Source organism: Nymphalis io, chromosome 5, assembly GCF_905147045.1.
Source record: "Nymphalis io chromosome 5, ilAglIoxx1.1, whole genome shotgun sequence".
NCBI classification, from domain to species: domain Eukaryota; kingdom Metazoa; phylum Arthropoda; class Insecta; order Lepidoptera; family Nymphalidae; genus Nymphalis; species Nymphalis io.
The window spans coordinates 6,240,246-6,264,669 of NC_065892.1; the positions used below are offsets into that span (position 1 = coordinate 6,240,246).

Consider the following 24,424-nt stretch of genomic DNA (forward strand, 5'->3'; position numbering starts at 1 on the left):
GTGGACAACGATTGGCTGTTGATTGATTGATTGATGCAAAAAAAAGAAATATCAAATAAATAACGTATCATGTATGAGAATGCATTATCGCGATGTCCTATTTAGTATCTTAATACTAGAACTAGGAAATAGGCATTTGCCTTTTTTTTTTAAAGCCCTATTCAATATATTTAGTTTTTAAAGGCCACTACATAAAATAATCACAATATGACTATGTGGTTATACCGTTTGACTATTTTTGTATATTAAATTAAATATTTAGGAACGCATCCAATACAATTTTCCATTCTGTGATTTGATTTTGTCTCACTCGCTCAAATAAAACATGGAGGTAGTGTCGTGAAACGTTGTTGAAGTATTTGCCTTTGTTTACGTGTCGAAATCAACGAGCGAGATTAGCAAACTAATTTAAAGTGCTTTTTGTTTCGGTGTATGGAATTTGTTCAAAAATTTGTCAACATACTGCTTTTATTGTGTATCAATATCGCTGATATTTCTTGAAATGAATAACGGGGAGGTTGGAGGATCTAGAGGTAGAGGCCGTGGTTGTTGGCATCAACCCGAAAAGACGGCTCGAGAGCTCCGTCAGCCCAAGCACTTAAATGAAGAAACCAAATGTAAAATTCTTTATTTATAATTATACGTGTTACTTTTGTAACGTAAATATATACTGATCAGTGTCACTAATCGTTTTTAAGTATATTACATCGACATATATATAACTCAGGTGAAAGTTGTAAGAATTTTCATTTATGGTGACGTCGGCGTAGTTTGACATAAAGCAACCGGTCCTGCTACTAAACGAAGTAGTGTAAATTATCCTTAATTTAAATCTGAGAGAATGGTTACTGGTATTGAAATATTTGTTATGTACTAAACTTTTTATGGAATTAATTTAAAATATAAAATACGAAAATGATAATAAATTTAATTTTTTAGCAACAGCTGAACCTCTCAAGTCGAAACTGTCAGCAGAAGCTAAGGAATGGTATCCACCCAACTATGTTCGTCAAGCTCCAGTAGCATATCCACCTGAGCCCTATAGAGTGCAGCGGTTTTCCTCCCCCCAAGATAGAATTCGACAAGCACAAGAACTGGACACTTATAATTTGTATGAGTTGTCAAATTCAATCGAAGAAACTGAAAATATTGATTTGCGGGTGAGTATATCTATCTCAATTTTATTTGATTATAATAAAATAATAATTTTCTTAATTTTTATATACATTCTTTTTTAAAATTGATATATGTTAATTAACTCTCAATATTTATTTTTAATAACCTATAAGTAATAGTCTCCGCTTAAAAAAATCATATAAGTTAAAGTAAGTTTTTACTATTTTACTTGCTTAACCGTCAAATAACCATAATCATGGTTGTTTTATGAATTTTTAAAAATGTTTCTTTGTATAAATGGATATTTTTTGCAATTTATTTACAGGGTAATATAGCCAGCCTGATTACAGTCATGTGTGAGATAACAGTTGACCCTGGCAAATTTGACACTTTATGTGGACCACTTGTCGATTCGTTTATTTTAACACTAAATGATGTGGACTACACTCGACCTCTTGTTGAAGCTATTGTTAATCAGGTAAGTCTATGCTAATTAAACTGAATAAGTATAGTTAGTATCTATGATAGTGTTTGTTTTAACTGGTTCAACCTACGTAACTACATCAGAATCTTATGAAAAAGTTATGTTTATAAGAAATTATAAAATACATATTTATTCTATTTAATTACATAAAAAAGTCATTTTTATAAGGGTATAGGGGTTGTTTTAAATATAGTGTAATTGTGTTTTAGGTTAAGACTATGAAACAACACTAACAATCTTGTATAAGAAATTTATGTAGAAAGATATGGCAGATGTTTGTTAAAGAAAATGCTTTGCTGCTTTTTTTTAACACAATTAGAGTATAATATATACCTCAGTTATAATTTCTTATCAATGTGTCTATAATAAGCTTTTATATCTTACAGTCAATTGCTGAAGCAAATTTCCGTTACAACGGAGCTCGTCTGTGCTCCATGTATGATTCAGTGGTACCTCAAGAAGATTCCACTTTCCGTGCATGTCTACTCGAACGTTGCTCGGCTGAAGAGAACAAAATTATAAGTGGTGTTGAAACATCTGAGGAGAATATGCGCGGTTTTGCGATGTTTTTAGCTGAAATATACACACAACTTGAAGACAATCAGGTAGCAATTATATTCATTAAAAATGTCACTGACCTAGTTGGACAGTAATATATTTATTAAATACTGTTTCATGATTAATTTTATTTAAGTGTATGTGACTTAGTTTATTTATTATTTGTAGAAAAATGTTTATCTGTTCAGAGTATGAATTTCTGTCCTTTGTATTAGAGTTCTTATAAATTAAATTTCTGTCATAGAAAAATCAGTTGCTCATTAGGCAACAAAAATAATATAATTATTAACCTTTACCCACAAGCCAAAATACAACTACAGATCTCAGAATGGTCTAAATAGAAATCAAGAGGTATGACAATGTGTTGAAATGAAGAAAATTATTTATAATTAAAACATTACATTCTATTGTCAAAGAACATGAATAAATAATTTTGTGACATATAGTCAACTTATTTCACATGTTTAAATAACACATGTCATAAGTCATACAATTTGTTGATTATGCAGGCAACATTGTATTCAAATTTATTTGTCGTTTTATCTATATTATTAAAATTATTTTATATAAAAATTATAATCCAGCATGTTATTAAAAAAATATATCTATTAAATTGTTCTTGGCACATCCAAATATTTTTGACAATTTTTATTCTGATAAATCTTACAGAGAGGAAGAATAAGGTCATTGGGAGAAAGTCTTTGTAAAGTATTGTTACACCTGCTTGACACAGATAAAGAAGTCAATATAAAAGCAGTCTGCCAGTTGTTAAAAGTGAGTAAAAGCCATATATATATGTACTTGTTTTTATTTAAATATAGTTACATATTTCTTCAAACATAATATTTTATGTAAGTTTCAGGGTATACATTTGTTTTTATGACTTCTCTATTAATGATTCCCATAATAAGTATAAAATATATTGTCATGTACAGAAATTATGAAATTAAATTTATACAATGAAAATGTTCTATTCATTTAAAATATTATAATTTCATCACTCACTTGGAATCACAATATATTAGTGCAAGCTGGCTCTTTATAAATTGCTCAAATAATAATAATTGCTCAGCTGTCCGGTATCGCGTTGGACGCGGACTGCCCGACGAGCATGCAAGCGGCGTTCGAGAGGCTCAAGTACCGATCGCAGTTGGCATGCGTGCAGCGCGTGCTGGAGCTGCGCACGGCGCGCTGGGGTCTGGCCGAGCCCGAGCCCGACGAGCGCCGCGTGCCCGCCGACACCCGCCGCCCCCCGCCCGCGCCCGCACCTGCACGTACGCACACACACCCGCACCGCACAAACAAATATAAGCTCCCGGCGGTGAAATATTAAACTATAAACTTGTATAAGTCCTCATTCGATAGTCAATATCTATGTTTAGTTACCTCGTGTCTCATAGAATCTTCGTATACGCAAGTGTTTAGATATTCAAGGTTAAAGGAAGCCATATTTTCAATATACTGTTTTGATTGCTTTTAATGTATTTTGAAATTATTAGACAAGTTATCGAGAATAAATTCCTTACAAATTCCGTCTGGTAATATTTCCAAACATTTTACATAAATACAGAATTTCTTAATGAGAAAAATAATTATTTATCCGATGTCTTTGAAAATATAGAGCAGATTATAACGAAACTGAGGGATCACTTCCATAGTACATGTAAACAATGCTTCTGGTCTACCGATTAATAAAAAATATATAAGATACGAAAACTTAGTTGTTCCTCCTATTAACCTAATTATTTAATAAAGCTATATCCAGAATCGGTATCTTTTTTTATTACTTTTTCGATGTTAACTTTTCGGCCTGTAGAAACAAACTCTGAAACGGACGGGTTGGCAGGCGGGTACTTAGCCGACGGGCAGTCGCTGACAACGGAAGAGTGCAACTTCCTCCAAAGTAACTTGCCGAACAAACCTGCTTCGCTCGATGACGACATTCTGTGAGTTCTGGTTTTAAATGTATTTATGAGTGTAAATTTATCGATATTTATTATTAAATAATGTTTTGAAATGGTAGCTTATCAGCAATTAAACTTTTTTTTGGAAGGGTATTTTCCAAAAGTATAGTCTAAATACAAGTTTTTTTTTTTTTCTTATATCTGAAATTGGCTTTAGTGAGGAGTTGGAGAACGAGGCCTGGGACACGGGTATGGACCTAGAGATGCAGGATGCATACTTGGAATTCCTCAAGATTTCCAATCAGATCAAACGATAACCGCATCTCTCCCCGTACGACACGTCCGGAACAGACCAGATTGCGTCTTTATATTAGGACAATTGTGAAAAGTAAAAAAAAAGAATAAAACTTTATAAAACAATAAAAAGAGTTTCGGTGAATGCTTATAATCAATTTATAAATAATATGCATAAACATAAGGTACATAAAGTATTAAAATATGTTGCCTTTTCTACATAAACCAATAGTATACTCATGCCATGGATCGAGCAATAATAAATTTAAAAAAAATGTAATGTAAGTTTACACATGTATGGTTATATCCCAATGAATTATTCATATTTTAAAAGAATTATATCTAGATACTCTTGAAAAGCTCCTCGAGTATTGAATGTTATAGCTCGAAAGCTCATACATAGTACGCATAAATAATGCTTTATAACATATAATGTACATTTCTTTTTTTTTTATGAAGTATCTAATACACAATTTGGTCTGTGACTCTGGAAACTTGCTTGCTTTACGACGTGACGTGACTAATGACTAGTTTTTAATTAACATATGTTTAATATTACTATTTTAATCGAGCATGCAGTAACAGTACATAATTATTATAGACTAAATGTAAACAAGTAGGCAACCAAAATTTCTTTAATTAATTTTGAAAACTCAATCGGTAGTAAAGTAGAATTGGCAAATCGTTTTTATCTATACCGAGTTTTTTTAAATATACAAAACCGCAAAGGTCGTTTATTTTGACACCTAATTTGACTATGAGCAAGTTCAAAATAATCAAGCCTTTTTAAATTTAAGATGTAAAATATAATTCATACCGCATTCACACATGCGCTTCTTGATGAAAAGTTGGACAAATACAAGCGACCGTTAGCATATTCACGTACTTTTCATTTCCAATCATTTAAACGTGTGACAAAAGACGTCTACGTCACTTGCGCGCATGTGTAAATGTGGCTTTAGGTGTCAAAATTGTCGATGATCTTTTTTTTTATTATTAATTATTGTCTATTTAGTCTTACAATTTAATAAAAAAAGTCAGTGAAACTTGTAGTTTAAAAAACGTTAGTTATTCGAATGAGTATGGCATAAAAAGTAAAAGTATAAATTATGTTACACAATGAATTCTTCCATAATAATTATATACGAAAGTGGTGCTGTTATCACAAAACGCAATAGAAAAGGCCTTACATATGATCGCGATGCAGTTATTCGGAATAAGCTAATACATTTACAATGTAATTTAAATGATGTAATATTAAGGTGTATTTCTTTGATTTTGATGAAATTTTTTACAACTTGATCATAAAAAGGCGTTGGTTTGTTTTTGATGTGTTAGGTTCACGTTTAAAGATTTTTAATAATACTATTATTACTCTCATAATCCGTCTTATATATAATAACATATGTAGTACCCACCTCTTCTGATAGAAATAAGCATGTTTTATCTACTTTATTCTTGTTTACATTTTGTCTAAAATGTTAAAAATGTTTAGTGATCTCATTACTTTTCCATTTATTTTGTCTAATTAACGACAATAAATGCCATATTCAATCTTAATATCGAATATCTTCCTCTTAACACGTAGACTATATTTATATCACAAATGACATTTTTATTTGTAACAGCACAAATCCTTTTACCAAACGGTTAAATTTAAAATCGGTATTTCTTTTATTATTTTTTAATATGTTCTGCACTATTTCGTGGCAAGAAAAACATTCCGGTAAACATACACATGCATTTTTATGTTAATGATATATTATTTGATTTTTCAAATAATTTAATAATACTCAGAACTGATGGAATTTAGTCAATTGAAAAAAAAAAATTAAAACGAAAATGTTTTTTGTCTTTTAGTTTACTTGTCACGGTTTACATTAGAAGCATGTGATAGAGCTTTTTTTTAATATCATTAAGATTCATTAAATGATGACAATATTTTGTTGTGGAGGTCAACATTATGCCAAATTGTTACATTTATTTGTTGTCATTGCATAATAATGCGTGTATGATAATGTTTGGGAGAGTGTGGTCGTGTCATGAGCGCAGTGAATCCTAATAATTACTGAGAACTCATATGAGTAGTAATATTTTTGTGTTATTATTATTATTATTCCCATCATAACATAATAAAAGAATTTTTGAATGTGTTTATGCAATATCGGTTTTATTTATTTGAAGCAATTAGGCGTATGTTTATAATATTCCATTGTATTTTTTTGCAGTGATATTATGAATGTTATAAGAATAAATGGATATTTTAATAAAAGTCATTTAAATATATTCGTGTTTTATTTAAATTTTTATCATATTTTTTTTCAACAATTCGTAATAAAAAATTAGGCTCCCAAAGTTGGATGCTAAATATAAATTATTATAAAAATAAAAATATTATCTCTAAGACCAATCTTTCTCAATATCAGGTACGTCTGGTAAGACTTTGTAAGGGTTAAGTATTCCATTGGGATCCATAGATTGTTTCAGATCTCTCATGAGCTGTAACGCCGTCTTGTCTTTGCTGTAATGTATGAACTGTGGCTTTCTAAATCCAACACCATGTTCCGCACTAATCGATCCTCCGACCTTCGCGACCTCTTCGTAGATAAATGGCTCCAATATCGCGTATAACTCTTTACTGTATTCCGACGCACTCACGTTTATGTGAATGTTACCGTCGCCTGTCAACAACATTTATTATTTATTCATATTATGTAAACGATAACATGTCGCTTAAAATTGTTTACATTGAAAATGATAGTTGCTGTGCAAAATGCTTATCACGTCCAAGAAGTTCGATACATTTCAATTTTTCTTCACATAAACGTCGAGTTACGTTCCACGTACGGGTCGAAAATGATACAACTAAACCGAATTTGTTTACATTTTGAATTTTTGTTCATACATTACACACCTAAATTAAGTTTTTCTTTACCTCCAAATATGTCACAATATGTCAGTTTAGAGAGCTTAAGTGATATTAATTCAGTACTACAAAATAATTAAGTACTATCGAAATTGAACCATAACAGCCTGTGAATGTCCCACTGCTGGGCTAAAGGCCTCCTCTCCTGTTTTTGAGGAGAAGGTTTGGAGTTTATTTCACTACGCTGCTCCAATGCGGGTTGGTGGAATACACATGTGGCAGAATTTCAATGAAATTTGACACATGCGGATTTCCTCACGATGTTTTCCTTCACCGTAAAGCACGAGGTGAATTATAATTACAAATTAAGCACATAAAAATTCAGTGGTGCTTGCCCGGGCTTGAACCCACGATCATCGGTTAAGATTCACGCGTTCTTACCACTGGGCCATCTCGATGCCCGAATTTCGTGATTGACCAAATCAAGAAATTGAACGAAGCATACAAATACAGATGTGTTGGTACGCACCGACGTGTCCGTATCCGTAGACGAGCGCGCGGTTGCCGACACGAGACCGCAGCGTGAGCACGAGGTCGTAGTAGCTGCGCAACGGGAGCGACACGTCGTATTTAAATACGTAGCCGTCCACTAAAGCCGCACCCGCTATACTCTCCCGGATGTGCCAGATATTCTAAGTATATATTTTTTTCTGAATTAATAATAGGAGGGTATAAGGGACATCACAGAACTGCGCCCTGTAGGCGAAATAGTATTCTAAAGACGTCATATGAATGTCGCACACTTGGCCGTCTTCAGTGTCTATTGGTGGAGGAAGAAGGAAGTGAGCACTTAACTTTAGGTAGCCCATTTGCTCGTCTTTTATTTATTTTAACTGGTCACTACCTCCTTAAATAAGTAATAACGCTATCTACAGACGATTCCAATCACACGATGAGTCAAGATAAATAAACAACTTTTGACATTAAATTGACGCGATATCATTGGTCGAGACATAGAATTAAATTGAATAATCATAATCTCATCATGTATACACGAATCGGCGAATTTGTTACCGAAACTATTGAGATAGTAGGTAAATGAAAGTAAATATAAATAGTTAAGAATACTAATATCCAAGTATTATTTATCTTTACACTTTTTTCGTTTAGAATAGTCTGTACACATACTAGCTTGCACAAAACCAATCAAAAATTAGTATTATTAATAGTAAACATTACTCAAGTATAATGTCGACTCATGTTTTAATAATGGATACCTTAATTTTAGCAGGCTCGGAGGTGACAGTCCCGTCCAATATTAGTCCACTCTCCATCTCTTGGGAGAGGAATCGGGTCAGCTTCTCATTATCATGGGTCTCGTCACTGCCGTGCGTCTCTATCAGCACATAGAACGGGTAGTCACCTATTGGGTTTCTATAAATAATGTTAATGTAAGCTTTTCTCCAAAAAATGAATAAATTATATGGACTCTTAAATGGAATATATATTTGATTAAATCGTGACGGTTATGATGGTGTCTGATTTTTGTCTTATTGATTTCGGTTAAAGAAAAAAAGGTATTATTTTTAAAAGACCTATGTCTGCCGCAGCACGGTTTTGTGTACGGTGCATTGCGATGTTTTGCTGTTACTTAGTTCGCACGTGTTAATACAAATGGCTGACAATTTAGATGTTGACTTTTTCACGTCTCGTTCTTCCACTAAAACTAAAATTGTAAACTAAGTGATGCCTCTCCTGATTTGAATATTTACATCTCTTCTTATATTTACATTTAACACTTTTGTTGATAATGCTGGCTGTAGGTTTGTCTTAAAAAAATCTTGACGATTCAAATGAAAATTCATAACTATATATAAATATAAGTTTACGCCAATGTTTTAGTATATTTTTCATAATTATATAAGAGAATGGAATGCCCACTACTGTTTTAAATTTTACTACCAACAACGCCAACCGGCTCGTCGAAATGTTATTTACTGATACGTGATAATTAATCACAACTATTACTAAATTCATAGACAACCATTATTTTAATATTGAGTAGGTTGGTTTTTACATATAGGTACTACTACTTGCTTTTTAATATTATATTTATTGAAAGAAAATATCTATTCGTTAAATAAGTAAAGATCCAAGATAAAACGGTGAATTAAATACATAATAAATAATATGTAACAAAGGCAAAAACCGATAAGGTTGTTATATAACTGATTATATATAGAAACAACGCAAACACTTCACATAAGAAGCTGATAAAATTATATGCATTTAAATAATAATACACGATGATACTTACGAAAGTTTGAAATTTTTAATAGTTAAGCTAATTGAACTATTGTCCGCCATTTCGAACGCTGAAAGTATTTCTCCCAAAGACGACTTGGCACTTTTGTATAGTTTAAGAAGATTTTCAAAATTCTTTACACCTGCAATAGTTATAATCATGTAATATACAGGTAATTACGCATAATTAATGTTAAACTAATATTTGCGGTTATGTTACATGCTTAAAACTTTAAAGATGATATGCAATATTCCGAAATTCTGCGTCTAAAACCGTTTGAATTTGAATTAAAACAAACTTGAATTAAAAGAAACATTGTATAGCATAATTAAAAAATTATATCTTTTATTACGGAGAATAAATAAATTTTAATATTATCTTATCGTTAGTGTCCCCGAATGGGTTAAAAATATATTTGAACCTTATAAGCCCATCTCTGGTAAAGGTAAAGTAAACTTAGGTAAAGTACTGCTATGGAAATCTTTATCCTTAATTTCAAAAACTTATTTCCCTTTTTATACCTTTAAATATAAAATAATTGTGACCCTTAATAAACAGAATTGCCTACGGAAGAAACCAAGAGACACGGCCTTGGGTAGGGCGGGACAGTGAATAGCGACTTTAGTAACAACTCCCAATGTGCCTTCGGAACCTATGAATAGGTGTTTTAAGTGGTACCCCGTGTTGTCCTTCTTAAGAGTTCGTAGACAATCCACAACAGTGCCATCTGCTTTCACCTGTAATTATTTCACTCATAACTGAGATACGGAAAAAGTACTTTTTTTGTTTCTTCAACTTGTGTTTGTTATTACTACAAAGTAATGGAAGGTTATTCAAAGATGTTTAAAAATGTATCATATTACACGTTATTTATACATCAGATGTATAAAAAAGATGTAATATGATACATTTTCAAATGATTTCAATAATTATTTTACCTATTTATTTAACTAACAATAACTTGTAACGCAATCTTTGAAAATGATGGATAAGAATGTTGGCAATTTATTTTGCAGTAAAAATTCTTTATTCTGCAGTATGAAAACAATTGAATGTAGGATATATTAAAACGATATATTATAATTATATTTATAATATTAGGCATTTTTCATGTATAGAATAGTATCTAATTCAAAAATTTTATGGCGATTAATTCTTAATGTTATTGATTTTCTTTCTAACAGGTACCCTCATAAAATTATATATAAATATTATGTATTGACACAATATAATCTAAGTATAAAAAAAGCATAATATCAAGGCCCGGTTTTTAAGGAATTATTAATATTCCTATGTACCTCTCCAATTAAGTGTTAGGAGTGGGGGATGACAATAGCCCAAGGGGTCAGACGTCGGACGTCAGTATCGTACCTGCGACTTTTACATCGCTAGGCGGATTGTATGTAATTATAGAAATCTTTGCCAGCTTCAGAATTGTTAGTACCTTATCGATATAGCTTGCCGATGTGAAAAAAGCTTTGAAAACACAACAACTTCGTGACAAATGAAGGTACTCGTATTATAGATAAATAAAAACACTTACAGCTTCGATCCCTAAAACTGACCCGTGCAAATTGCCATATCTGAGTAGTCTCAGGCCTCCCGCATTGGTGCTGATGTTCCCACCGATATGACACGAGCCTTTAGCGCCGAGATCCAACGGCATAATAAGGTTGTGATCGCGAACATAGTCATCTAGATTTTCTAAAATACACCCCGCTTCACATACTAAGGCACCTGTTAAAATAAAATATTATTAAACTAGGAATATTCATGTTGGTATATAAAGTTTATGTGAGATTCCTTTTCATCACGCATCTATCTATACTTATAGAATTATTTGTTCTAATTGACGATCAACGCACATTCGAAATTACGAAGCTGAAATTTGGAACATAGGTTTATTTTATAACTTAAGCTAAAAATGTCGTTGTGGAAATTTCAACTTTAAGAAACTTTAACTGGAGAGGTAAGCTTGTTTTTACGAGGTGTTACGTCAATCTATATACCAATATGAATTTAGTTTGGGTATTACAAAATATAATTATTATTAAACTTACCTGATATATCATCTAAGCTGATAATATTGTTCATATAGGCAAGGTTTATGACAATCTCGTCGAAAACTGGAACTGAACCCCCGACCAGTCCGGTGTTGCCGCCTTGAGGGCATACTGCTAAACGTTTGTTGTTGCAATACGATAGGATCCGAGACACTTCATCTGTTGTTTTAGGTTTCAAAACTATTTTCGATTGCCCTGTGCCATAAAATGTTTTACATTTTTCATATATTAATGGAAATAAAATGTATTTAATAATATCATGTATTTATAAGTATACTTTCAAGTATGTATACCTAGACTCAAGTGCTTATGTATATTGATTGCATAATGACTGAATAAAATCAATATTCACGTATTTACGTCTTTATTGTCACTTATTTGTTTGTTTATTCTCTTGATTGTACACATGAATAATAAAGTCTCAAAAATAATAATAAATACTCAAAAATTACTACTATAAGGGACTCCCAAAAAAGGGTTTCAAGCATTCAACCTCAGGTTACTAATATTATTATTTAATTTGAGTATGAATTAATAATAACAGTTTTGAAAGTAATACAAACCTCTACAATTTTTAATCCAATCGATATTAAAAGGAAGAACATCTGATTCATCGGTCAGTACCCGATCTTCACTTAAAACAGATTTAAAATATTCAACATCTGCTGATTTTAAAATGCCAAATTTTTTCCTTTTCACGGTATATTTTTCCTAAAATCAATTTACACTTATACGTGTGTGTTTTTTTTATCAGCCGTATTATCCGTGCCTATATAGTCCAAACAAATGGTTATATGTTGTAATTTTAAAAACTTCTATAACATAACATGGGAAATGAGTTGAGGTTAAATACTTCATCACTAGTATAGGGATTTATATCATTTAAAGTAGGTAATTAGGTTTAATTAGGATTGGAAAATACTGTTTTGCCTAATATGACCTTACTTATTAGGAAATTTACTTTATCAAAGAGATAAAGCAAATATCTTCAATAAATATTGTTATATTTTGTAATTGTAAAGATATTATATGTTATAATAAAACAATTTATATGATTTCCTCTATTTGATGCAAATAAATACTCATAGATTTGTATTGTATAGACAACTTACTGATGAAAATTGTGGAAGGACGCTTGTTGTGTATTTTGCTTGAGAGAGAATATTAACCTTATTTAAATTTGAAATAAGATATGGTATTGATTTTATCATTATGAAAGAATACTACGATGAAATAGACATACGCGAAATATATTTCTATAACGTAGATATTTTTAAAACACTATTGCGCAAGCGTTCTTATCCGCGTTTGTTTATCTACTAAATTATACGCCACATAACGCATTTAGCTGCTACATTGACGTATAATTTACATACGATAAAATAATATGTCTACTATGCGCTGTAGGTATCAACTCTCATTAAAATACCTGCTTAGTACAGCGGTAATTGCCAAACCCGTTTAATATACATTAGTAAGGATTTTATCTGATTTGCTAATATAAATATTAGCAGGTATTTTTTAAAATAAGATACAAGAGATTTTGGATTTGTTAATACAGGTAAGCATATTAATCTAGATTACGGAGTGTATGAGCGTATGACAGATAAAAAAAATTAGGATTCGAACCTTCTACTTTACCATTGCTCTTCGTAACTTTGCTCATTGCGGTAAAATATAACAATACCTGCAAAAATGTAACAAATTGAACAATACCGTGTAATATTATCTTTTTTATAATTATTAATTCCAACTATATAATTTATTCACCGATTGCTTACTTTTTTACTATTACAGTTTTCGTAAAGTACTAGTTTAAAGCTTACGATTAGCGCTATTTATTATAATCGAACCTCATTTTTCATTTTTTTTTATAGAATAGGAAGGCGGACGAGCATATGGACCACCTGATGGTAAGTGGTCACCAACGCCCTTAGACATTGGCATTGTAAGAAATGTCAACCATCGCTTACATATCCAATGCGCCACCAACCTTGGGAAGTAAGATTTTATGTCCCTTGTGCCTGTAATTACACTGGCTCACTCACCCTTCAAACCGGAATACAACAATATCAAGTACTGCTGTTTTGCGGTAGAATATCTGATGAGTAAAAATTAAGCCAGCTATTATTAGATAATGATAATATTGACTGTAAAATTTACAGAATATCAAAGTACGTAATGTAGCTGAGATCATCATTAAGTACCTACCCAGACGAGTTTGCACAAAACCCTACCACCAGTAAATTACTTATATAAATTGTGTTCTTACTAAGAAAAGACTATAATGTATCGGTACAAGAAATAAAGCAAAAAAAAATACTTGTAATTTCTGATTTTTTTTATAATGTAGATATGGGTATATGGGCCACCACCACAAATACATATTGACATACTAAGAAATATTAACCATTCATCACCCACATCAATGCCTCTAAGATGTTATGTAACTTGTGATATTAGTTCCACTGGCTCAATCACCATTCCAACCGGAACACATTAGTATTGCTATTTGACAGTAGAACGTGTGATGAGTGGTTGGTACCAACTCTGATGGGCTTGTGCAAATTACCACCGAGTAAAGAGAAAAGGGTTTAATATGTTTGTACTTTTTGAAATCATTGATCACTACCCTTTAATTTTTACAGGATCCAGAATAAATCACATTAAATTTGTGCTCAACTCTACGAATTTGTATTCTCATTGACTCAATTCTTGAAGCTGTCAAGTGTCGACATTTGACATTTATTTGTCAAATCTACAATTTAATTGTTTTTGTGGTAAACACGTGGTTTTAAGAAGTGTGAAGTAATTAAATATTCACTAAATTATATAAAATGGTGAAAATTAAGGCAAAGAAGATTAAGAAACAAGATAAACAAGTAAAGGAAAACAATAAAGAAGAAAATGAAGTAATCTTACCGCCTGTTCGTATGTCCGACGATCCTACACCTAGACAGGTATATTTTATTTTTATTTTTTGTAAGCAATATTATTGAACTTAGTCCTTATAGTTAATTGCCTAAAATATGTTTTATAGGTAAAATGGATCAACAGACAAAGGGTACTTGTTTTTGCTGCACGCGGTATTAACCATCGCCATCGGCATTTGATGGAGGATTTTAAAAAATTAATGCCTCATCATAAAAGTGAGTCCAAAATGGAGAGAAGTAAAAATTTGTATGTAGTGAATGAAATCAGTGAAATGAAAAACTGCAATAAATGTATCCTATTTGAAGGTAGAAAAATGAGAGACTTATATCTATGGCTTTCTAATATCCCTAATGGACCCAGTGCCAAGTTTTTAGTCGAAAATAGTAAGTATTATTGTTATTACTTGATTTGAATAAAGTGTTTATATATTTATTTTTTAATTTGATTAATAGTAAAAAGAAATATTTATAACACTTTTAAAAGTTTCTATAATATGGTTAAACTTTTGAAATGTAACTTATCTTTTTTTTTTAGTTTACACAATGGGCGAGTTAAAAATGACTGGTAACTGTTTAAGAGGTTCTAGACCTCTCTTATCATTTGATCCACAGTTCACTAAAGATCCTCATTTCAGTCTCTTGAAAGAACTACTCATTCAAATATTCGGAGTTCCAAAACATCACCCTAAAAGTCAACCATTCTTTGATCATGTTTATACTTTTATGATTTTGGATAATAGAATTTGGTTTAGAAATTACCAGATATTGTCTGAAGATGGAGCTCTAGCTGAAATAGGCCCGCGCTTTGTGTTAAATCCAGTAAGTTCTAATTAAGCATTATATGTGGTTTGATATTGATTGAAAATGTAATTTTACAATACAAAAGTTTTGACACAAACTATAGTAAATCACTTTAGAAGACAGCATTATGTTTGCTTTCTTTTTATACTAATTATAATAGAAAAATATAAATTTTATTTATCAACTAGGTAAAAATATTTTCGGGATCATTTGGAGGAGCTACTTTATGGGAAAATGCTAAGTATGTAAGTCCCGCTAAACTAAGGCAAGCATATAATAAGAAGGCTGCTAATAAATACGAAAGAAGGATTGAGAAGAAAGTAATGAATGAAGCTACTAGACCAGAAACTGGTTATCCTGATATAGAAGGAACTGATTTCTTCAAAGGTGATCCTATTAAGAAAGCTGAAGATGCTCTTATGGAAGGTATTGTACAAGTTTAAATTTTTAATTTTGACTAAGATTTAATAAACTATCTGATATTGATATTATTGATTCTCAAATGCAAATGTTTATAAAAATGAATTTAAAATTTTTGCTTCCAGAACAAATCAAACAAGAAAATGACTCAGTGGCTGATGAGAGTGACATTGAAGCACAAAAGAAACCAGCATTTAGTATGAGGTTAACTACCAGTAGGTCTGATAAAACCATAAGACGTAAGCAACTTAAAGCGAAGAGTAAGGCAATATCAGATCAAATAAAGAAAAGAAAAAAGTTCATCAAGAAAAAGGTTATAAAAAAATGATTTGAAATAATAAAAATCATATTCATAATTTCACACTTTTTTATTTATACCAAAGCATGCTTAAACAATTTCAAGATTATAAATAAATGTTTAACAAAAGCAGGAAAACATTATTTTTTATAATTACTTAAATATTGTTATAGAACACTTTTTTTTTAAATATATTTATGACGAATTATTAGAAGCAAGTCTAAGCATGATAACTTAATAATTTTCTCTTGTAAATAATGGAAGTGATTTTGTGAGGTAGAATTACAGGAAAACTACATAACAATTTTAAGTTAAATATAGTTTATATTATGTTTGTTTAAAAAAATATATTTGAGAGTTACGGACCTAGATTTACATTGTTAAAATAAATTCAAAGTTTTCTTATACTTAAAATGTCAAAAGGAACAGAAAACAGGTCTATAAAAATATAGTCTAATCTAATTTAAAAAAAAATGTAAAGTTACATTCTATGGCAAAAACTGCCCCTTACAATTAAAATTAATAAAAAATTGTTAAAACTTACAATACACAGTTTTAAAATACATTGATTATGTTTAGCTTAGTTCAGAAAGGACGGCATTTTTTAAATAATGTCATTATATAGTTTTTAAATAACGGCATTTTATAAAGTATTTGTAGGTAAAAAAATATTTTTTGAGTTAATATACTATTTAATGAGATTCCGATATTAAAGTTGAAATGATTATTTATCATCCAAAAGATACTTGACTTTTACAACAATCCTTGTGCATAGAGACTTTGTCATGATAAACTATACATTTTAACTTTAACAATATGAAGAATTTTAAATTAATTTATGAAACTATATGCCATAATAGGATAAACAGCACCAAAATTGGTGTTCTAGAAATATATATGTTTAAATAGTATGTTTCTATAATAACAAAACGGAATGAGTTTGAGAATATCAAAATGCTTGAAAAATTATTTCTCAATCCCTTAATAACTTGTACTATTTTTTTAGCAATTAAAATTATTAAAAAGTAAAATCACAATTTTTGAGATTCGTTATTTAAATATTATGATTAAATTTTAGCAGTATCTATTCAGATATTGATTTTTTGCTAGTACAAACATTGCCTTACACCCTAGAACACTTATCAGGTATAATAAATATTATTTAAAAAGGTGTAAAAATTCAGCTACACCCACACAATAACATGATAATAATGCAAATTACATAATTATAAGAAATTTGATTGCTTCATATTACAAACGTGATTATCTGAAACAAAAATGTATTTGCATAAGTATTTTATGTCTCCTTTATAAAAATGTTTTTTATATAAATACAACAATTAAAAAATCATAAATATCTTATTTTTGAGTTTATTTAATTTATAGTATTTTTATAAAATACTATTGTTCTTTTTATACTTTTAAGAAGTTTTACCAAACCAACCAAATATAAATTTTGATCAAGTAAAATTAAGTCCAATTTTTGGTTGTTATTTAACAATCTAAGTCATTCGAATGTAATTTTTGGCTCTAAATTCTTATTATATAAATAATACTAATACTTGTGTATACAGTTTCTGCATAACATACAAGACTACAATTTATCATTCCCCAGTTAGCAAAAACAACACAACACACAGAATGTCATGTTACTATGTATACTATTCCGTAACAGCCTGTGAATGTCCCACTGCTGGGCTAAAGGCCTCCTTTCCTCTTTTTGAGGAGAAGGTTTGGAGCTTATTCCACCACGCTGCTCCTATGCGGGTTGGTAGAATTCACATGTGGCAGAATTTCAGTGAAATTAGACACATGCAGGTTTCCTCACGATGTTTTCCTTCACCGTAAAGCACGAGATGAATTATAATCACAAATTAAGCACATGAAAATTCAGTGGTGCTTGCCCGGGTTTGAACCCACGATCATCGGTTAAGATTCACGCGTTCTTACCACAGGGCCATCTCGGCTCGATTACGATTATTTGTATACTATTATGTTGCACATATTAGATAAAAACAATATAAATGCTTAAGAAATCCACCACAAAACAACAAGCAAGCTTTCATATTTAAAACATTACTATAAAATATTTAGATACTTTTAAGTAAATAGTTATTTAGTGAAGTCTACATAAATAAATTCCAACAGCCACCATTCAGAACACCACATGCACTGCTAATTAAAACAACCTTAATAGCGAATAAGTAACAAGAAAGCTTAGGCGTTTGCCAGTTCCTGTCACATTACAATCCATTCAAGCTAACATTAACATTTTTCCAGTCCACACTCCAACGTGTGTCAAATAAAGGTTCTGTACGCACTACAGTTAAACGGTAACCATGAACAAATGAGTAGAGGAAAGACTAATTTATATAAAAATGAAAGAGTTAACGAAGCTAAAGGCATACATTACCAAAACACAAGTCAGATGGCATGCACTAGTTAGGATCAGTACTTCTCTTGCAAGTCCTCTGTCTCAGCTCGGTCGCTGACGACGCCCAGCTCAGCGAGTCGCGAGTTCTTCCATCGCCCGTCCGCACTGTTCATGTTCCGGTCCTCACACACGCAGAGGAACAGGCAGTCCACTACCATCTGTCATAATCATCATTTGTTTACCCTTATCCTATTTATATATAATATTAATATAATTAATTCTTTTTTTTTTGTTAGTTTCGCTTTCATGTTATAACTAGTGAACCTCGTGTTGAGTAACGTTTTAGACATTGGTACTACGAGTCTGATTTGAAAAAATATTATAATATAATTAAATAATAATATCCTGGCATATTTTTCACACACGGCCATCTAATCCCAAATTAAGCTTACACAGCTTGTACTATTTTGCGTTAGATAGCTCATTTGATGAAGAAAAATTCTATGATTATAACTCGTAACATCACGGTACGACCCTCGAGCAAAGTAGTAACGCTTAACACGGAAACCGCGCAGAAAACTTAATCCTTACTAATGCCAAGTGCGAAAGTGAGTTTGTTTGTTTGTTACAAGTTCACGTTGTCGTAACTATTCAACCGATCCTTATAAAATATTGCATACACGTTATCGGGGGAACATAAAATTGGGATACTAATAAATAAATAAAAATAAACTTATTTAACCCATACCTCATATAAAGAAAGTATACAGTGCGCGATGAAGAATGAGTAAATGCATATGACGAGGGTGGGCACCGCGTAGAAATGTAAATCGGTGTTCCGTTTCAACAACAGAAGACCAATGATACCGGTGACCGCGGTGACGATACACTTGCCCAGGAACAGGATGAAGTCTCCCACGCTGTTTATAGTCGCCACTTGCAACGCGTTGTTTACTATAGTGCTAAAAGCCTGGGATGAAGAATTGATTTAAAATAAAACAAAAGATAAATTTATTAAAAAGTAGCCTCCCGTTCCGGCTTCGAATGGGTAGAATAATGGTCTACATAGAACGTTTATATTAAAGGACAAACATACAAATAAAAAATCTTGTTTTTGGTCTGGTTAAATAAACCATTACGGTCAGACGCAGAATAACTCTACTAAAATTATATAATTACAGCAAAATTTCATCACAATCTGATCGGAATGGTTTAGCCATCGAAGACGAACATACATTTTTATTTATTAGAGAAAAGAAGATATATATTAAGAATTTATATTATATGCAAATATTATTATCGAAATAAGAAGTATCTATTTTGAAATGCGACAATTATTATTATTTTTATTAATCTGTTTATATTTTGAAAAATACAGCTCTAATTAGCTTTACCTAAATTTTAAAACATTTCCAATTTAAATAGGTATACCATTTCCAAAACCGATATCATTTACATTGTGAGAAAACTTACGAAATTGTGTATAGAAAATGAAAAATGATAATATTGCAAATTTATTTATATTTACAACTAACAATATTAAATATCATCTAGGAACAATGCAGTTATGAGTGTCTGCATTGTTCCTAGTAGTAAATATTTTAACTGTATCGCTGATTCACATTAGTCACCGTGACCACATTTCCATTTAAAGAGATTACCTAATAGAGGATTACGTACTACCAACCTACATACATACTTAGTATTATTAGCTATTTATAAAACTGAATCACAGTCTCGTAAGTTGAAAGCAAAATGTTTTAAATTGTCGTTGAATTTATCTATCTTTATGGTATTATGTATTATATAAAGCTGAAGTTTGATGGATCGGAATCTACCAGACCGATTTGAGAAAATCATTTTGCGTTAGATAATCTATATATTTAGAAATGTTATTGTAAATAAGTATATATAAAATAGATATAAAATAGACTGACGGCAAAAGGATCCCCTGATGGAAAGCGGTAACCACCGTCCATAAACATTGGCACTGTAAGAATTATTAACCATTACCTTACATTGCCAATGCGCCACCGAATTTGTAAACTAAGATGTTGTCTCTCTTGTGCCTGTAATTACATTGGCTGACTCATCCTTCAAACCGGAATAAAAATACTAAGTATATCAGTTATGCGGTAGATTATCTGATAAGTGGGTGGTACATACCAAGATAGGCTTACAAAAAGACCTACCTACCACCAAGTATATAATAAGTACTACATCCCACGGGAAAGGAGCAGTAAAGATTGACGCGTACAGTATCGCGCGGAGCAGCTAGTTTTTTACTTAAAAAAAAAATCACCTTTGCCGCCGCTTTACAAAAATTGCACCTCTCGATGGTAATGATAGTGTATGCATTGTGATTAAGATATCGTATAAACTTTTCCAAGCAGTAGAAACAGCAAATGCAACATTTTAAACCGCACTTGGCGCAATCCGAACCCTTTTCAGCTCTTGCTGATAATCTACAAAAATTAAAATAAATAACTTATAACAATATAGTAAACATTTGTTGGTATTTTAGAAAAACTGAGAAGATTTCATTTAGTAATAGCACTAAAAATTTACTAAGTGTACTAATTATTAATTTTATATAAAACATCAAGTGAAAAATGTGATGTAGAACATTAACGGAAATTACACTTACTTAGCATGTAAAAAAGTAAGAATAAGCCGAGGTACTTTGAAAAGTGTTATTAAAAATGATCCTTTAGCTACTGATCCCAAATGATACTTTAGAAGTTTACCAATCGAATACAACACTGGCGATGGATGTGCATTTGGTCCTCTGAAAAAAAACGTCGTTTCTATTTAAAAAAAAAGTTGATATACACACTTATTAACACAATTTCATTATTAAAAATATGGCGATGATATTCTTAAGTGAATCTAGGCCACTACACAGGATATATTATATTTGTATCAGTGCACTCTTTTACGGCTTTTACGTGCTTTCAAGCACGAAGTAATAACACTGCCAACTTCTAATCTCCAGGCTGTTAGAAGTTCTTGACAGTAAAAAAAAATTATTGGTCCGAACCAAGGTTTGAACCCACGACCTTGGATCTACAGCCTTATAAGCTAGCCGCTAAAGTTAGACGAATGAAGCTGTCAAAATATAAAAACTGGGTCAATATAATTAAAACACAACTTAATTGAATTGCGTCACGAATATTATTCACTAGAGTAATAATTACGACCTAAATTAATTAATTTAGAAATATCTCACTCACATGTCAAAAGGCACACCCATACAAAAAAATTATATAATTACAGCAATAATTTCTGACTATTGCGTTTTTATAACATTTACTTAATTAATGTTAAGATGAATAATTAATTTTCACACTATACCCGTACATACAGGTGTCCCAGAAAATAGTGTCGAGGGGTAGAACAACACTAGATCTATCCAAATTAACCGCAGAACATACATAGGTATGTTCTGCGGTTTTTTTATAATTTAAAAAATCAAGAAATTTATACAAAGCACTTCATGATTTTGGCCTCGGGAGAGTACACACTATGGGCTACTACTGAGAACTTGTTAAAAAAAAAAAAAATTACCTAAAGTACCAGTGTGAGACAGCACCTGCGATTGTCATCTGCTGGCATCCCAGTATGAACTCACTTCCCCAGACGAGACAAATCAGACACATCCACCACATACTCTTTACCCACATTGGATCAAACACTATGTCATCTAGAATATAACCTATGATATTACATTAGTAGTATAACCACAACAGAACTTATATTTTGATAGTAATTAGATCCATATAGCATCATTTGAATATTAAAGCAAATATTTTTTTCAACTTACTCTTGAAATTAGCACTCTTGTTCATATTTTGTGTTGAAACTGCAACATTTTGCACATTAGCTGATGATATTGTACTGTTCACGAAATTTGTTGTGCCTGGATAATTCGCCGTTGCTAAACTTACCTGAAATAATGTTCACAAAATATCATATTTATTTTTTTATTAAAATCAATTATTACAAACATTGTATTAAGCATATATTATGTAATTTATTTACTTACTACAACAAGAGACCAAAAAGTAAAAAATAATATTAGGAAGAAAAATGTGATAATGGGCTGTAGGAAGAGTGCAGGAATTGATCCTAGACAATGAGCTGTTTCTTTGAACAATGCTGCCAAAAATGATACACGTGAACGCATAACCCAGACTAACAGCAATAGTATTACCTAAAATAAACAAAATTATTTTAATTATGAATCCATAATAATTTAAATTATATTTTTATTTGTTATTTATAGTAAAACTTGCACTTACTGTTATTAGTGTAGCTATGATTGAATACCATAAAAAGGCTTGTTCATTTTTGAGGGACTCCTAAAAATCAATAAATTAAATGAGAATCTATAAGATATAAGATTTTTTTTTTTATATAAACAAATACTACAATATAACAAGGTAAGGTAAATATACACATTTACATTAATACTTAAAAAAAACATATATTTCCCTTTTATGTTTTAATTATGATATACTTACGGCTAGAAACATAGTTGTATCAGAAAAATCTTTTTGCTTTGTTCTTAATTCGTGATATGTATACCATAACAGGCCTGTTCCTGCTACACTGGCTATCGATACTATGATCATAAATATCCAAGATACTAAAGAGGCCAATAAATGTAAAATGGACACCATTATTAGCGAGCAAACTAAAAAAAATATCCTAAATTTAATCATTGCAACAATATAAATGTATTTACAATAAACATTATATTCGGTTATTACTTACTAAATGCGACTATAACACAAATGATCATTTCTTTCCAAGAAGAATACAGGTCAGACAACATCTGTTCAATAGTATCCCAACTGTTAAGCAAATCATAGAAATCTGAGAAGACCTTTTTTCCTAAGTCCGTAGCTGATTTTGGAAAACATCTATTAAGTAATGGAAAAGAGTCATATACAGGCAAGGTAGGGCATAGCCTTTCTAAATTTTTATCCAATTCATTTTTAGTTGTTTTATTATCAAAATTGATGTCATGGCTGCAGAGATTAGAACCAGTCTCCTTGTAAAAGTTTTGAATATCTAAGAAAGATTCCATCTTCCTATTTGGGCATTGCTTCACACATATTTTAAGAGATTTACGAATTTCTTTTATATTCAAGAAAAAAAGATATTTTTTATCAGCAGTACTAATACCAGCTAATGGATAATCAATAAGCTTTTTGTTAGTTTTGACACCACAAGTATTACCAAATGAATCATAGCCATTTATTAATCTTTGAGGATTCCCATACACAAATGATATAGCAGCTATTATAATCTGAAAAAAAAAAGTTAATAAAACAACAATAAATTAATTTATCATAAGAAATAAAAAGGAATATCAAATTCAAAAATTTTAATACAACATACCATCAATATCCAGAAAATAACATAAATGACCACCCACAATACATCGGTACAACCCTTTCTAGGTGTTTCATTTTGAGGTGAAATTTCACTTTGAGTACAGCCCATTTTGTTGATTTTATAAAGTTTTTTATCACATGTATCCGTTTTTCATGTTTCGTAATGCTATATCGCAATTCACAAAAAGTAAAATACTAAAAATCCAGTACCCACGCCTACAGCGAACAATCCTACCAAAGTTGCAAGCAAAACCAAACAAAACAGTCATGAACAATTTACCAAAGCTACATAATAATTAAAATACAATAACAAGTAGTTAGACCATAGATAAATACTCAACATGTTCCAAGATAATACAAACTTATATCATAACATGGTCAATGGTATTTTGTGTATTTAGCACTAGCCATATATAGCATAGTATTTGTAGAGCTAATGAATTATTTCTTGGGGTATAAAAATAAAAAAATACCTCGTAACGTAAAATATAAAATTTAGATGGCGTTGCTGGACTGCTAGTGCTAAGTAAAACGGGATTAGACAGGGATAGTAGACAGTTACATACAGAGAAAGAAATATTCATCTTCAAATGTTATTTTCAGGTA

At 31.0% G+C, this 24,424-nt stretch overlaps 4 protein-coding genes across 9 annotated transcripts; 2 read left to right on the top strand and 2 right to left on the bottom strand.

Annotated features, from left to right (window-relative positions):
* Positions 1-315: 315 nt before the first annotated feature.
* LOC126768522 (polyadenylate-binding protein-interacting protein 1) lies at positions 316-5,456 on the top strand. 3 transcript variants are annotated; one of them, XM_050486693.1, is made up of 8 exons: positions 316-617; positions 940-1,160; positions 1,442-1,594; positions 1,987-2,205; positions 2,828-2,932; positions 3,231-3,432; positions 3,975-4,104; positions 4,280-5,456. In XM_050486693.1, the coding sequence occupies exons 1-8, from the start codon at positions 503-505 to the stop codon at positions 4,377-4,379; spliced, it is 1,245 nt and encodes a 414-aa protein (XP_050342650.1). In that variant the 5' UTR covers positions 316-502; the 3' UTR covers positions 4,380-5,456. The 3 variants fall into 3 exon arrangements, with proteins under 3 accessions (XP_050342650.1, XP_050342651.1, XP_050342652.1); XM_050486694.1 differs by having other exon boundaries at positions 946-1,160; XM_050486695.1 differs by lacking the exon at positions 316-617 and adding an exon at positions 827-851.
* A 1,028-nt stretch (positions 5,457-6,484) lies between these two features.
* On the bottom strand, positions 6,485-12,919 carry LOC126768500 (uncharacterized). The gene is made up of 9 exons (XM_050486657.1): positions 12,703-12,919; positions 12,154-12,301; positions 11,588-11,785; positions 11,071-11,264; positions 10,096-10,264; positions 9,540-9,669; positions 8,500-8,656; positions 7,752-7,914; positions 6,485-7,037 (listed from the first exon to the last, which is right to left on the bottom strand). The coding sequence occupies exons 1-9, from the start codon at positions 12,799-12,801 to the stop codon at positions 6,757-6,759; spliced, it is 1,539 nt and encodes a 512-aa protein (XP_050342614.1). The 5' UTR covers positions 12,802-12,919; the 3' UTR covers positions 6,485-6,756.
* A 1,401-nt stretch (positions 12,920-14,320) lies between these two features.
* LOC126768526 (ribosome biogenesis protein BRX1 homolog) lies at positions 14,321-16,100 on the top strand. Its single transcript, XM_050486700.1, has 5 exons — positions 14,321-14,550; positions 14,631-14,907; positions 15,059-15,342; positions 15,513-15,750; positions 15,870-16,100. The coding sequence occupies exons 1-5, from the start codon at positions 14,428-14,430 to the stop codon at positions 16,070-16,072; spliced, it is 1,125 nt and encodes a 374-aa protein (XP_050342657.1). The 5' UTR covers positions 14,321-14,427; the 3' UTR covers positions 16,073-16,100.
* Positions 16,101-16,599: 499 nt separating this feature from the next.
* Positions 16,600-24,124, bottom strand: LOC126768484 (choline transporter-like 1). Of its 4 annotated transcripts, none has more exons than XR_007669236.1 (13): positions 23,823-24,124; positions 23,193-23,730; positions 22,940-23,112; positions 22,718-22,777; positions 22,462-22,629; positions 22,240-22,363; positions 21,984-22,131; positions 21,064-21,204; positions 20,719-20,881; positions 19,165-19,386; positions 18,456-18,634; positions 17,267-17,309; positions 16,600-17,210 (listed from the first exon to the last, which is right to left on the bottom strand). XR_007669236.1 is itself a non-coding variant. In XM_050486626.1 (13 exons), exons 1-12 carry the CDS (start codon positions 23,925-23,927, stop codon positions 17,306-17,308), a joined length of 1,983 nt encoding a protein of 660 aa, XP_050342583.1. In that variant the 5' UTR covers positions 23,928-24,124; the 3' UTR covers positions 16,601-17,210; positions 17,267-17,305. The 4 variants fall into 4 exon arrangements, 3 of the variants coding, with proteins under 3 accessions (XP_050342584.1, XP_050342581.1, XP_050342583.1); XM_050486626.1 differs by having other exon boundaries at positions 16,601-17,210; positions 18,498-18,634; XM_050486627.1 differs by having other exon boundaries at positions 16,600-17,309; positions 21,984-22,119.
* Between the last annotated feature and the right edge of the window lie 300 nt (positions 24,125-24,424).